Below are 11,649 nucleotides of genomic sequence, written 5' to 3' on the forward strand. Positions count from 1 at the left end.
GTTCCTTGCTGGCTGTCAGCACATTAGCACTAATTTTATTTACCATCTTCATCTTAGTCCTTGTCCTCATTTTCTGTGTTGATCTTCGACATCCTCCCACCATGTAGACGATCCGACAATCCTCTCAACCACTTCGCAAGCACCTGTTCGAATTGCTTGTTGTCGGTTTGAATATGGCGCTTCCTCACGGCCAGCTGCAGTAAAAAGATTAACCGTTATGAGTATGACGCAACAAGATGATCATATAAAATGTTGACATTGTATGAACATGTTTGTGCTTTCATAAGGAGACATGCTGTCTGCAAAACCTCCCTCACCTTTCATTTGTTCTTCACCATTTCTTCCATCACTGGCAGATTTATTTGTCTACATTCAATGTGTGTGTGTGTGTGTGTGTGTGTGTGTGTGTGTGTGTGTGTGTGTGTGTGTGTGTGTGTAGAGAGGTATTTTTATAAATCTGAAAGAATAAAAACTGTTTATTATACACAACAGAACCATAAAAGGATTCTTAGTTAAAATCACCATTTTATTTTTACAACAACAATAAAGAAAATCAGCAACCACCTAAACACACACAGTGACACAAACACACACAGTGACACACACACCTAAGAAACAAACACACTTTTTAGTCTCATATATTCCAAGAGAAAAAAATACATCAAGTCTCAATAATTAGCAAAACTATCTTCCAAGTTCATAGGCATAGGCGATACTCACTCAACGTTTTACGTGATGCATGATGATCGACTGTTTGGAACACTCTTGAAACCAGTCCAGTTCTGTCTTCCTCCTTCTGTCTTCGTATTGGACTGTCCAGTCAGGATCGTTTCTGATGTTGTATAACATAGTGCTCTAGCAACTGCCTGTTTTCAATCTTCCCAACGCATTTCGCCATTTGTTTACTCAGTAACTGCCGGACAAGTAATTCTGAGTGACCTCCCGTGATCGCCAAGGGACATTACTCTCGGACTTTTCTCTGTCGAATCGAACTCAAGAAAGTTTGTACTGTATTTTTACCGTTTTTAACACTCCTGCAACTTCAAAGCCAGTGTGTCTGCTGATATAAGATAACATGCTGCACTTCAGCATATATCAGGACTACACAATACAGATCTTATGACGCTGAGCGAATGGCAAATGGAACTTTCAGGTAATGTTACTTCACTGTGTGACTTGTGTTGTAAATTCATAATCATATTCATAAGTTCAGAATCCGTTGGCATTGTGATTGTTGACTTATTTTTGATACGAGTCACCAATATCAAAGCAATATCATGCATAACGATTGGAAAGGTGAATTTATCTCTCTTTCTCTTTCTTTCCTGCCTTCTGTCTTTCTAGTTTCTTGCTCTGTCTGTCTTTCTCAGTTTCAGTCTCTCTGTCTGTTTCTCTCTCCCTGTCTGTCTGTCTGTCTGTCTGTCTGTCTCTCTCTCTCTCTCTCTCTCTCTCTGATATTTTATTTCTCTCTGTCAATCTGATAATTGCCACACATTTTCACACATTTGTTCAATCTCACAGCTTCTGGTCTAATCCATTACTGTACAGTAACATTTATAAGAGATCTCAGTTATTTTCGAAAATCGTCTTTTCAAAGACACTTAAAAACAAGTTTTGATTGACCACTGTTCTCTACTGTAATGCAACTCACACATCAATGCTTTCATTGCAGGGTGGGAGGAATTACCATGAGGATACCAGAAAGCATTCACAGGGATGTAAACTACAAGTTACAACCCTGACAAGTGACATTCTGGCTTTTGAGGCCAAGTAAGTGTGTGTGTGTGTGTGTATGTGTGTGTGTGTGTGTGTGTGTGTTTGCAGGTAAAATCCACGTTAACGCTTGATGAATGTTCCAGCAGTCATATTATATTTATAACTGAAAATCATTTATGAGAGAAGGCAGTGTTGTTGTCAGGCTTCGGTCTGGGGTCATTAATACATGCTTTTGACGCATTGTTCTAAATCTTGGCTGGTCGACCATCACATCAATTTCGACATAAAGAACTATAAGAGGTCTTCTGACAGAACAATTTGTTGTAGCCGGGACATCTGGACCTATACATATTTTTAGTCCAGGTCCAACTGACATATTATTGTCTTACTCTTACTCAGTCTTAGTCTTGGAAAAAACTTCGGGAAGGTGTTCAGTGTGTGTTGGGGGGAGGAGGGGGGTTGTTATCCATGCCAGGCAGCATTGACTAAGAGCATTTCATTCAAACACAGAAGAATGCTATCAAAGTTAGCATATCTATATACACACAAGTAAATTCAACAAATATTGGCATAATGCAAAGACAATGTAAACCTTATTTACCTTCAGTTCTATATTTAGCAAAGAGCATTAACAAAGAAGACATAATTATAGTGTTTACACTGAAGTTCTCAAATCACACTGAATTCTTTATGTTTTAAGATTGTTGCATTCTCTGTCTTTGCAGATGTCATAGCATTTGGAGCAGATCTTCAAAGTCTCCTATTGCAGACATGCCATCGTCTGCACTGGTTGTATCAACAACTTTTTCCAAGGCTGGTGCTGCAGATTTAACAAGTATATATCGTCTGCTGCAAACTCAACATTAACAACTTCTCTGTCTGCTCCTGCTTCGAATTCAACAATTCTTGTTGTCTGGTGCTGCTGCAAAGTGAATGACTTCTTCGTTTGCTGCTGCAGGTTTAACAAGTATATCGTCTGCTGCAAATTCAACAACTTCTTTGTCTGCAGATGACGCTACAAATTCAACAACTTCTGTGTCTGCTCCTGCTTCAAATTCAACAATTCTTTTTATCTGCTGCTGCAAAGTGAATGACTTCTTCCTCTGCTGGTGGTGTTGCAAATAACCTCATCTTTCCTTGTGTCTCTGGCATCATACGGATACATGTACAAGATACCTAGCTGTGCGAAGACTATTTTTTTTAAACCCAAAAGATGGAATAGAATTGGTAAATTTCTAGGTACAGAACCTAAAAGTGGGATACATGTATCCAAACTCACTTCCAGAAACTTTAGAACTGATTCAACTTCCGACATTTTTATCATGGTTTTATGGTGTGTGTTTTTTTAAATGTACAGTATATATATCATGGAAATGATGAATAAATGTTTAGAACATATTCTCACAACATATTTCTAATGGTTTTATTTATTTGTCTTTTGTTTTGTTTCATGTTAGCATGCACACTTCCTTCTTCTTCTTCTTCTGGATTCGTGGGATGAAACTCCCACGTACACTCGTGTTTTTGCACGAGTGGAATTTTACGTGTACCGTAAAATCCCTAGCATAAGCCCACCATCTAGCAAACGCCCACCCCCCACTTTGGGCCAAAAGTTGTGCACAGGGGTAACTACCTAGCAAACGCCCACCCTGCTTTTTTCAAAGAGACTATAGGCTCACTTTCACTAGGATTTGTGCAGACTGTTCTAAAAGTCAGCTTTTTCCCCTTTACCTTTTCGTGTTTCTTTCCTTTTTTCTTATTCTTTGTCCCCTCTCCTCACTCCCACCCATCGTTCATGTTTTTTCGAGTTTCTCTTCTCTTTTTTTTCCTAAGTTTGTGGGTTTTTCTTTCTCAGAAAGATTGGGCCTTTTGAAGACAAAATCCTAGTTCAGTTCACGTTTCATTTCCAAAGACGATCGTGTAATTTCTTCCCTGTACAGAAAGAAAGGGCTTCATTGGTGTTGACATTTCGACATTTCATCAAGTTTCTTTTCCCCGGAATTGTGTTGTTATTGTTTGTCCTTGCAAAGGTCTGGCGATTTTCTTTTTACTTTATAAATTTATATGAATGACTATATGCTCGTGTTGTTTTCAGAAGAGCCAGTCCTTTTCTCTCTCTCTCTCTCTTTCTCTCTCTCTCTCTCTCTCTCTCTTTATCTCTCTCTCTCTCTCTCTCTCTCTCTCTCTCTCTCTCTCTCTCTCATGGTTGGCCTTCTTTGCCTCAAAGTCCTTTTTTTTGTTGTTTTCCTTCACTTCTACTCACACGACCTAACTTACATGCTTTCGGGGTTTGTATTCACTCAAATACACGGTTGAGCACAACACTTACTTTGTGCAAAGGGGTCTATCCCTAGCAAACGCCCACCCCCCAATTTTGCCCTAAATCTGTGCACAGGGGGGGTGGGCTTATGCTAGGGATTTTACGGTATGACCGTTTTTATGTGTGGTTCTTTTTATGTTTGCACTCAACATAAAAAACACACGTTTGAATAACTTGAATCTAACCATTATATTGTGCTTTTTATTTGGTAAAATTGACATTAGCCGTAAACGAAAATTAACTTTAATTTAACTTTATATTATGGTTTTGTTTTAATGAACGTTCATTTAATGTTAATTTAACGTTAAATTAACGTAAAAACTAAACGTTTATCTCATGAGCAAACTTGGAATCCGATATCGGGCAGATATGGGATATCTTGGTCTGAGGGAGAAAAAAAATTCAAATAAAAAGTTTAATTATAGTTTTATTTTGGTTCTTTGTATCGGACCTATATCCAATATTGGCCCAATGTCGTAATCCTATATCGACCCGATTTGAAATCCGATATCGGGATCCGATATCAACCCGATATCGTATCCCGATATCGGTCCGATATCGGTCCGATATCGGGGTGCTGGCTGGATATCTCGGACCAAGATATCCGATATCTGCCTGATATCGGTCGGATATTGGATTCCAAGTTTGCTCATCAGATTAACGTTAAATTAACGTCAACTTTATTGGCCCAATGTCGGAATCCAATATCGGTCCGATATCGACCCGATATCGTATCCGATATTGGTCTGATATCGTGCCAATATTGGTGTGATGGATGGGATTGTATTGGCGATGATGTGAAAACTTGGAATCCAATATCGGACCGATATCAGAATATCTTGGTCCGAGGAAAAAAAAAAAAATCTCAATAAATTTAATTATAGTTTTATTTTGGTTCTTTTTATTTTCGCACTCAACGTAAAAAATACACATGTTTACATAACGTTAATCTAACCATTATATTATGCTTTTTATTTGGTAAAACTGACATTAGCCGTAAACAAAATTAACTTTAATTTAACGTTATATCCGATATCGGTCCGATATCGGTCCGATATCGGTCCGATATCGGATTCCAAGTTTGCTCATCAGATTAACATTAAATTAATGTTAACTTAATTAACGTAAAAAGTTAACATTAATTTAATGTTAATCTGATGAGCAAACTTGGAATCCGATATCGGTCCGATATCGGTCCGATATCGGATTCCAAGTTTGCTCATCAGATTAACATTAAATTAATGTTAACTTAATTAACGTAAAAAGTTAACATTAATTTAACGTTAATCTGATGAGCAAACTTGGAATCCAATATCGGACCGATATCGGACCGATATCGGATATCTTGGTCCGAGATATCCGGTCAAATCCGATATCGGACCGATATCGACCCGATATCGTGTGCTGACTGGATACAAATCCAGCGCGCTACCGACTGAGCTACATCCCCGCCCTTAGATTTCCTGTTCATAAGGCCAACAAAAAAAATAGGTCTGTTTACGGTAACATAGGCAAAAAAAATAGGGTCGGTAGGTCGGGATTTTCTTCTTCTTTTTTTCCCCCAAAAACCATATTTTTACGTTATTTTTTATTTTATTTATTTATTTTTCCCAAATGCCAAAAAAAGTCTAGGGTCGCGCGAAAAAAATAGGGTCGGTCGGGTTACCGTAAACAGACTATTTTTTTTTTTGGCCTTAGCTTTGTAAATTTACCTCCATTTTAAGGCTCCCTTCTGTTTAAGACCTGATTTTCTCAGATTTTTGAAGGTCTTAATTTTGAAGGTCTTGAAAGGGAGGTTTAATTCACTGTAGGTACAAGGGTCGACCTGATGCTTGTAACTTACATGAAAGATTTGTGAAAAGCACAACTGTTCGGACCTATTTGTTTCAGTGCTTCATGTCCGGGACTGAAGATGGTCTTGTCAGCTTGCAAAGTCTGTAAAAGGTGTAAATCAGACATGTTTGAACACAAGTATCAGCGTCCTTCTGTCGATCAAAAGCTGTGAACATTAACAAGCACTGTGCATACCAGCTGGACAGATTATGCCATTTCAGGTCTCATTTTTCTCCCACAGAGCTTCAACTATCAATTGTTATCTTTCTTTGTCTTCTGTTTCTTTTGTGTTTTACTGGCCATGGCACCACAGTCAACAATCCAGGGATGCAGCAAAACTGGCTTTCTGGCATAGGTATTTTAGCTTTCTGGAGCCTTAATTGCTTTCCCCCTCTCTGCATTAATGTTATATGTGTGTGTTGTTTCTTAACTAATAAGACATTTAATTTATTTTACTGTCTCCAGATTGACCCGGACGTTTTACAGGAACTCCCAGCAGACATCAGGCAGCAACTCCAGGAAGAAATGACATCTTCAAGATCACGCCGATCTGCCTCCAAAGCTTACCAATCATCATCACCCCCAAAATCAGACGCAAGCAGCAGAACATCAAGGCAAAAAAGGTCACTTTCAGATGACTCTCAGTCCTCACCAACAAGGTCAAGGTCACCAAGGTCCTCACCAAGTAGGTCAAGATCACCAAGGGCCTCACCAAGTAGGTCATCACCTACACAGTCAAGATCCCCAAAGTCTTCACTAAGTAGGTCAAGGTCATCAAGATCAAACACCAGCAGTAAACCCAGCAGGAGTTCTCAGAGGCTTAGAGGATGTTCTTCAGGGGGGTCTCAATCACCGCCTCACCAGCTGGGGTTGGATCAGGAAGATGTGGATGACGATGATGATTCAAATGATGATGTGGTGTTGTTGTCGGAGGGTGAAGATGTAGAAGAGGATAACAACGAAGGAGACAGAGGCGATGAGAATGGTGCTAGCTCAGAGATTTCGCCTCTGCCAAATTTGTCACAGGTATGTTTCTTCAACCTCTCCTCTTCTCTTCCATCTTTCGTAATGCAAGTGTCACAGTTGACAACAGGGCGTGGATGTAGCTCAGTCGGTAGCGCGCTGGATTTGTATCCAGTTGGCCGCTGTCAGCGTGAGTTCGTCCCCACGTTCGGCGAGAGATTTATTTCTCAGAGTCAACTTTGTGTGCAGACTCTCCTCGGTGTCCGAACACCCCCGTGTGTACACGCAAGCACAAGACCAAGTGCGCACAAAAAAGATCCTGTAATCCATGTCAGAGTTCGGTGGGTAAGAAACACGAAAATACCCAGCATGCTTCCTCCGAAAGCGGCGTATGGCTGCCTAAATGGCGGGGTAAAAACGGTCATACACGTAAAAGCCGTGGGAGTTTCAGCCCATGAATGAACAAACAAACAAACAAACAGTTGACAACAAACCATACAGTGGAACCCCCTTTTTAAGACCTGATTTTCTCAGATTTGTTGAGGTCTTAAAAGGTGAGTTCCACTGTACTCGACAATGCTGAGAGAGCAAAAAAGAAAAATGGAAGGAACAACTACAATATTTTGAATAATCAAAAAAAAAAATTTCTTAACTATGCTACTGCCTTTCTTTTTTCAAAAATGACAACTAAAGATAAACTCTTACCAAGGCTATTCAATCTTTCATGGCATGGCTCCTCGTGGTCGGCTGGGCGTTAAGCAAACAAACAAACACATCTTTCATGGTATAGATAGAAATATATGTACAGAACCTGTTACAGAAATACCTTTCATTGTGACTAAAATCTTCATTTAACTCTTCAGCTCTGTTTTTATGTTGTGCCAGTCCTGGAATGAAACGTTTAATGTTAGTGGAATTCCGTGTCTTCAAGTTTTTACATTCAGTCAAGTAATCACTGGTCAGAAAGATGTGTATATGTACGTTGTGTGTGTGTGTTTGCTCGCGCACGCGCGTGTGTGTGTGCGTGAGTGTACATGTGTCACTGTGTGTGTGTGTGTGTGTGTGTGTGTGAGTGTGTGTGTGTGTGTGTGTGTGTGCGCGTATGTGCGCGTATGTGTGTTTTGGGAAGGTGAGAGCGAATCGGTTTGTCAGTGCTCGACTGTCATCGCTTTGCAGCTGGTGTGTCTGGATTCCGTTCTTGACTAAATGGTTGATCACGCTTCTTGTTTCTTTCTCTGTAATTCTTCAGTTGGACCCAAGCTGTATGGAAGCTTTACCTCAAGACTTGCAAGATGAAATCCGAGCTGCCTACACCAGGCAGCAACCATCCCCACCTCGCCAACAACAGCAACATCAACAACCCAGAATACAGATCCCGTTTCCATCTCCACCAAAGGTCCAGACCGTGGGGTCAAGCAGGTCAAGAGGTCGAGGTCGCGGCAGAGGTCGAGGTCGTGGAAGGGGCAGAGGTCGAGGTCGAGGTCGAGGGAGTCCAGTTTTCAAAGTACCACAGGGCAGACCGATGACAACCAAGAAGAAGGATTTCACTCCACGACAGCTTGACTTTGTTGTGCAGGCAGATGTGAGTGAAAAATCCCTGATCACAAAACGCATTAACTTTGCGTGTGTGTCTTATGTGCATTTAAAGCGCCATGAGACTGCCATTTGGCGGTGAACAGCGCTATAACAGAATGTTTTATTATTATTATTTATTATTATTATTGAAATGAGATCCACTCGCTTCAAATATTGGCGCTCCAAGTCTTCTTCATCTTCTTCTTTTTCCCTTATTCCTATTTCTGTTCTCTCGTGCCCTTTTTACCCACCTTCTTTATTACCAACCCCTTCACCGGCACGGTTGGTCTGGTGGTAAGGCGTCCGCCCCGTGATCGGGAGGTCGTGGGTTCGAACCCCGGCCGGGTCATACCTAAGACTTTAAAATTGGCAATCTAGTGGCTGCTCCGCCTGGCGTCTGGCATTATGGGGTTAGCGCTAGGACTGGTTGGTCCGGTGTCAGAATAATGTGACTGGGTAAGACATGAAGCCTGTGCTGCGACTTTTGTCTTGTGTGTGGCGCACGTTATATGTCAAAGCAGCACCGCCCTGATATGGCCCTTCGTGGTCGGCTGGGCGTTAAGCAAACAAACAAACAAACAAACCCCTTCCCGTTTCTGTTTGTTTGTGTATCAGGTTTTTCTGTTTTTATCGTTTCCTGAAAGGAGTTAATGTATTTAGCCTGCCATCATGTTAACCTTTGTTTTGTACTTACGTGTACTATGATTGCTTAAAATAAGCATTAATTGCTTGAGTTAGTAATCGTATAATCCATGCATTGTTTTTTGTCATGATAAAAATTGAATAAAGTTTTGTTTAAAAAGCTGAACAAGTTTCAAGGTCACAGCAAAGTCATGTTGGGATTAAAGTTATGAAAAGTTATCAATTTCTTGAAATTTTGAAAGCAAGAGCTTCGAAATCCCACACACTTCTAGGATTCAATATCCTCCAGACATGAACCAAATATACTGGACCCAAAGTCAAATGTCAAAATCTCATTGGGGTCATGTTTGGGTACTAAAACAATGGAAAATTATCATTTCATTTAACTTGTGTAGCATGGTCATATTTCCAAGTCACAGAAGGGTTGAATTTGGGTCAACAACGGGCGCAGTGGCGTGGTGGTAAGACGTCGGCCTCCTAATCGGGAGGTCGTGAGTTCAAATCCCGGTCGCTGCCGCCTGGTGGATTAAGAGTGGAGATTTTTTCGATCTCCCAGGCCAACTTATGTGCAGACCTGCTAGTGACTTAACCCCCTTCGTGTGTACACGCAAGCACAAGACCAAGACCAAATGCGCACGGAAAAGATCCTGTAATCCATGTCAGAGTTCGGTGGGTTATGGAAACACGAAAATATCCAGCATGCCTACTCAACGAAAGCGGAGTGAAGCTGACTATGCTCTCAGAGTATAGTTTTGGGAACCCAAATGGGCAAACGAGCTCACACGTAACCAGAACATTCTGGAACGCTGAAGAAGAAGAAGAAGAAGGGTCAACAAGTATAAAATTGTCACTTTCTTCAGTGTCTAACAAGCTGGAGCAGCAGATATAGATTCACATGCCAAAGGTGACAGTCTTATAAGCGTTTGCTTTTCTTGGTAAGATCTGATTTTCTCAGATTTTTGGAGGTCTTAAAAGGGAGGTTCCACTGTAGCTCAATACTTGCATACATTCATTGATTAATTGATTGATTAATCAACGTATTTGTTAAAGGTGGTCGTCTACATTTTTGCTTTTTTTCAATAATCTTATGGTTAGAATTCGCTAAAAAGTTATGTCAGATGATGAATGAACCATGGGGAAAAAAGTTATAGAAAAGAAAATATATGTAAAAAAAGATTTTATTTTTGGGTAGCGTGACTCACGCTTCCAATATTTTGTTTTCTGTTTGCTGAGAACATGTGCTTTGCCTAAAAATACTGACCAATCAAATTCATGTCACTATGCTTATAGCCACGCCCAAACAAGTTCAGCAACAGTTTGACACTGGAGCGCTGTCCACGCTTTTTTTTAAACGCACGAAATGCACGGGATTTGAGAGGAGTTTTGCGCTTGGCATTTTCCAAATAAGGATATCCTACTATGAGTACTACGCTGGAATACTACAATGAATTTTCAAACGGCTACACTGGGTTCGTCTTTCCTGATCGAAAGGGGGTGTATTGTTGATATTTGTAGATAATAGACTCTGCATTTAATGGTCAAAATGGCGATTTCGGTATAAAAATGTAGACAAGGACCTTTAAGATGTTTATCTAACTATCAGTTTAATTTTTGTTTGTTTGGTGTGTTTTTTTCCTCTAGGCGACACATCCTGCTTCCATGCATGAGGAATCTACAGCAGAATCAGCAGCAACAGAAAAACCACCATCAACATCAACATCATCATCAGACAGCAGAGAGGCAGGCGGTAGTAAAGCCATCAACCTTTGCGGTGCGGTCACGCTGTCTGAGGTTCGAGCCCTGCTCTCCGAGTGGCTGGATTCCACTACAGGTTGGTTGATTGTGTCTGTCTGTCTGTCTGTCTGTCTGTCTGTCTGTCTGTCTGTCTGTCTGTGCATCCTTATTGTGCGTGTGTGTATGCATGCGTGTGATTATGTGTGTGAGTGTGTGTGTGTGTGTGCGTGCATCTGTGTGGGTGTGTGGGCATCTGTGTGTGTGTGTTTCTCTGTCTGTCTATCTGTGTGTGTGTGTTTCTCTGTATGTCTATCTGTGTGTGTGTGTGTTTCTCTGTATGTCTATCTGTGTGTGTGTGTGTTTCTCTGTATGTCTATCTGTGTGTGTGTGTGTTTCTCTGTCTGTATGTCTATCTGTGTGTGTGTGTGTTTCTCTGTCTGTCTGTCTATCTGTGTGTGTGTGTGTTTCTCTGTCTGTCTGTCTATCTGTGTGTGTGTGTGTTTCTCTGTCTGTCTGTCTATCTGTGCGTGTGTGTGTGTTTCTCTGTATGTCTATCTGTGTGTGTGTGTGTTTCTCTGTCTGTCTGTCTATCTGTGTGTGTGTGTGTTTCTCTGTCTGTCTGTCTATCTGTGTGTGTGTGTGTTTCTCTGTATGTCTAGATATGTGTGTGTGTGTGTGTTTCTCTGTATGTCTATCTGTGTGTGTGTGTGTGTGTGTTTCTCTGTATGTCTGTCTGTGTGTGTGTGTGTGTGTTTCTCTGTATGTCTATCTGTGTGTGTGTGTGTTTTTCTGTATGTCTGTCTGTGTGTGTGTGTGTTTCTCTGTATGTCTGTCTGTGTGTGTGTGTGTTTCTCTGTATGTCTATC

General features: G+C 40.8%; 1 protein-coding gene and 1 long non-coding RNA gene across 2 annotated transcripts in view; both read left to right on the forward strand.

The window, feature by feature from the left end:
• LOC138956379 (DNA repair protein REV1-like) overlaps nt 1-10,880 on the forward strand; it is a gene marked incomplete at both ends in the record, with an annotated part of 29,187 nt that extends 18,307 nt beyond the window's left edge. Inside the window, 3 exons of the mRNA XM_070327749.1 lie at nt 6,335-6,895; nt 8,082-8,414; nt 10,691-10,880. Coding sequence (XP_070183850.1) covers nt 6,335-6,895; nt 8,082-8,414; nt 10,691-10,880 — 1,084 coding nt within the window. The remainder of the gene's footprint in view (nt 1-6,334; nt 6,896-8,081; nt 8,415-10,690) is intronic.
• Nucleotides 821-3,127, forward strand: LOC138956380 (uncharacterized). Its single transcript, XR_011452639.1, has 3 exons — nt 821-1,153; nt 1,673-1,770; nt 2,442-3,127. It is a non-coding gene; the product is annotated as an uncharacterized lncRNA (long non-coding RNA).
• Nucleotides 10,881-11,649: the final 769 nt, after the last annotated feature.

This window comes from Littorina saxatilis, unplaced genomic scaffold (genome assembly GCF_037325665.1).
Source record: "Littorina saxatilis isolate snail1 unplaced genomic scaffold, US_GU_Lsax_2.0 scaffold_1304, whole genome shotgun sequence".
Lineage (NCBI taxonomy): Eukaryota > Metazoa > Mollusca > Gastropoda > Littorinimorpha > Littorinidae > Littorina > Littorina saxatilis.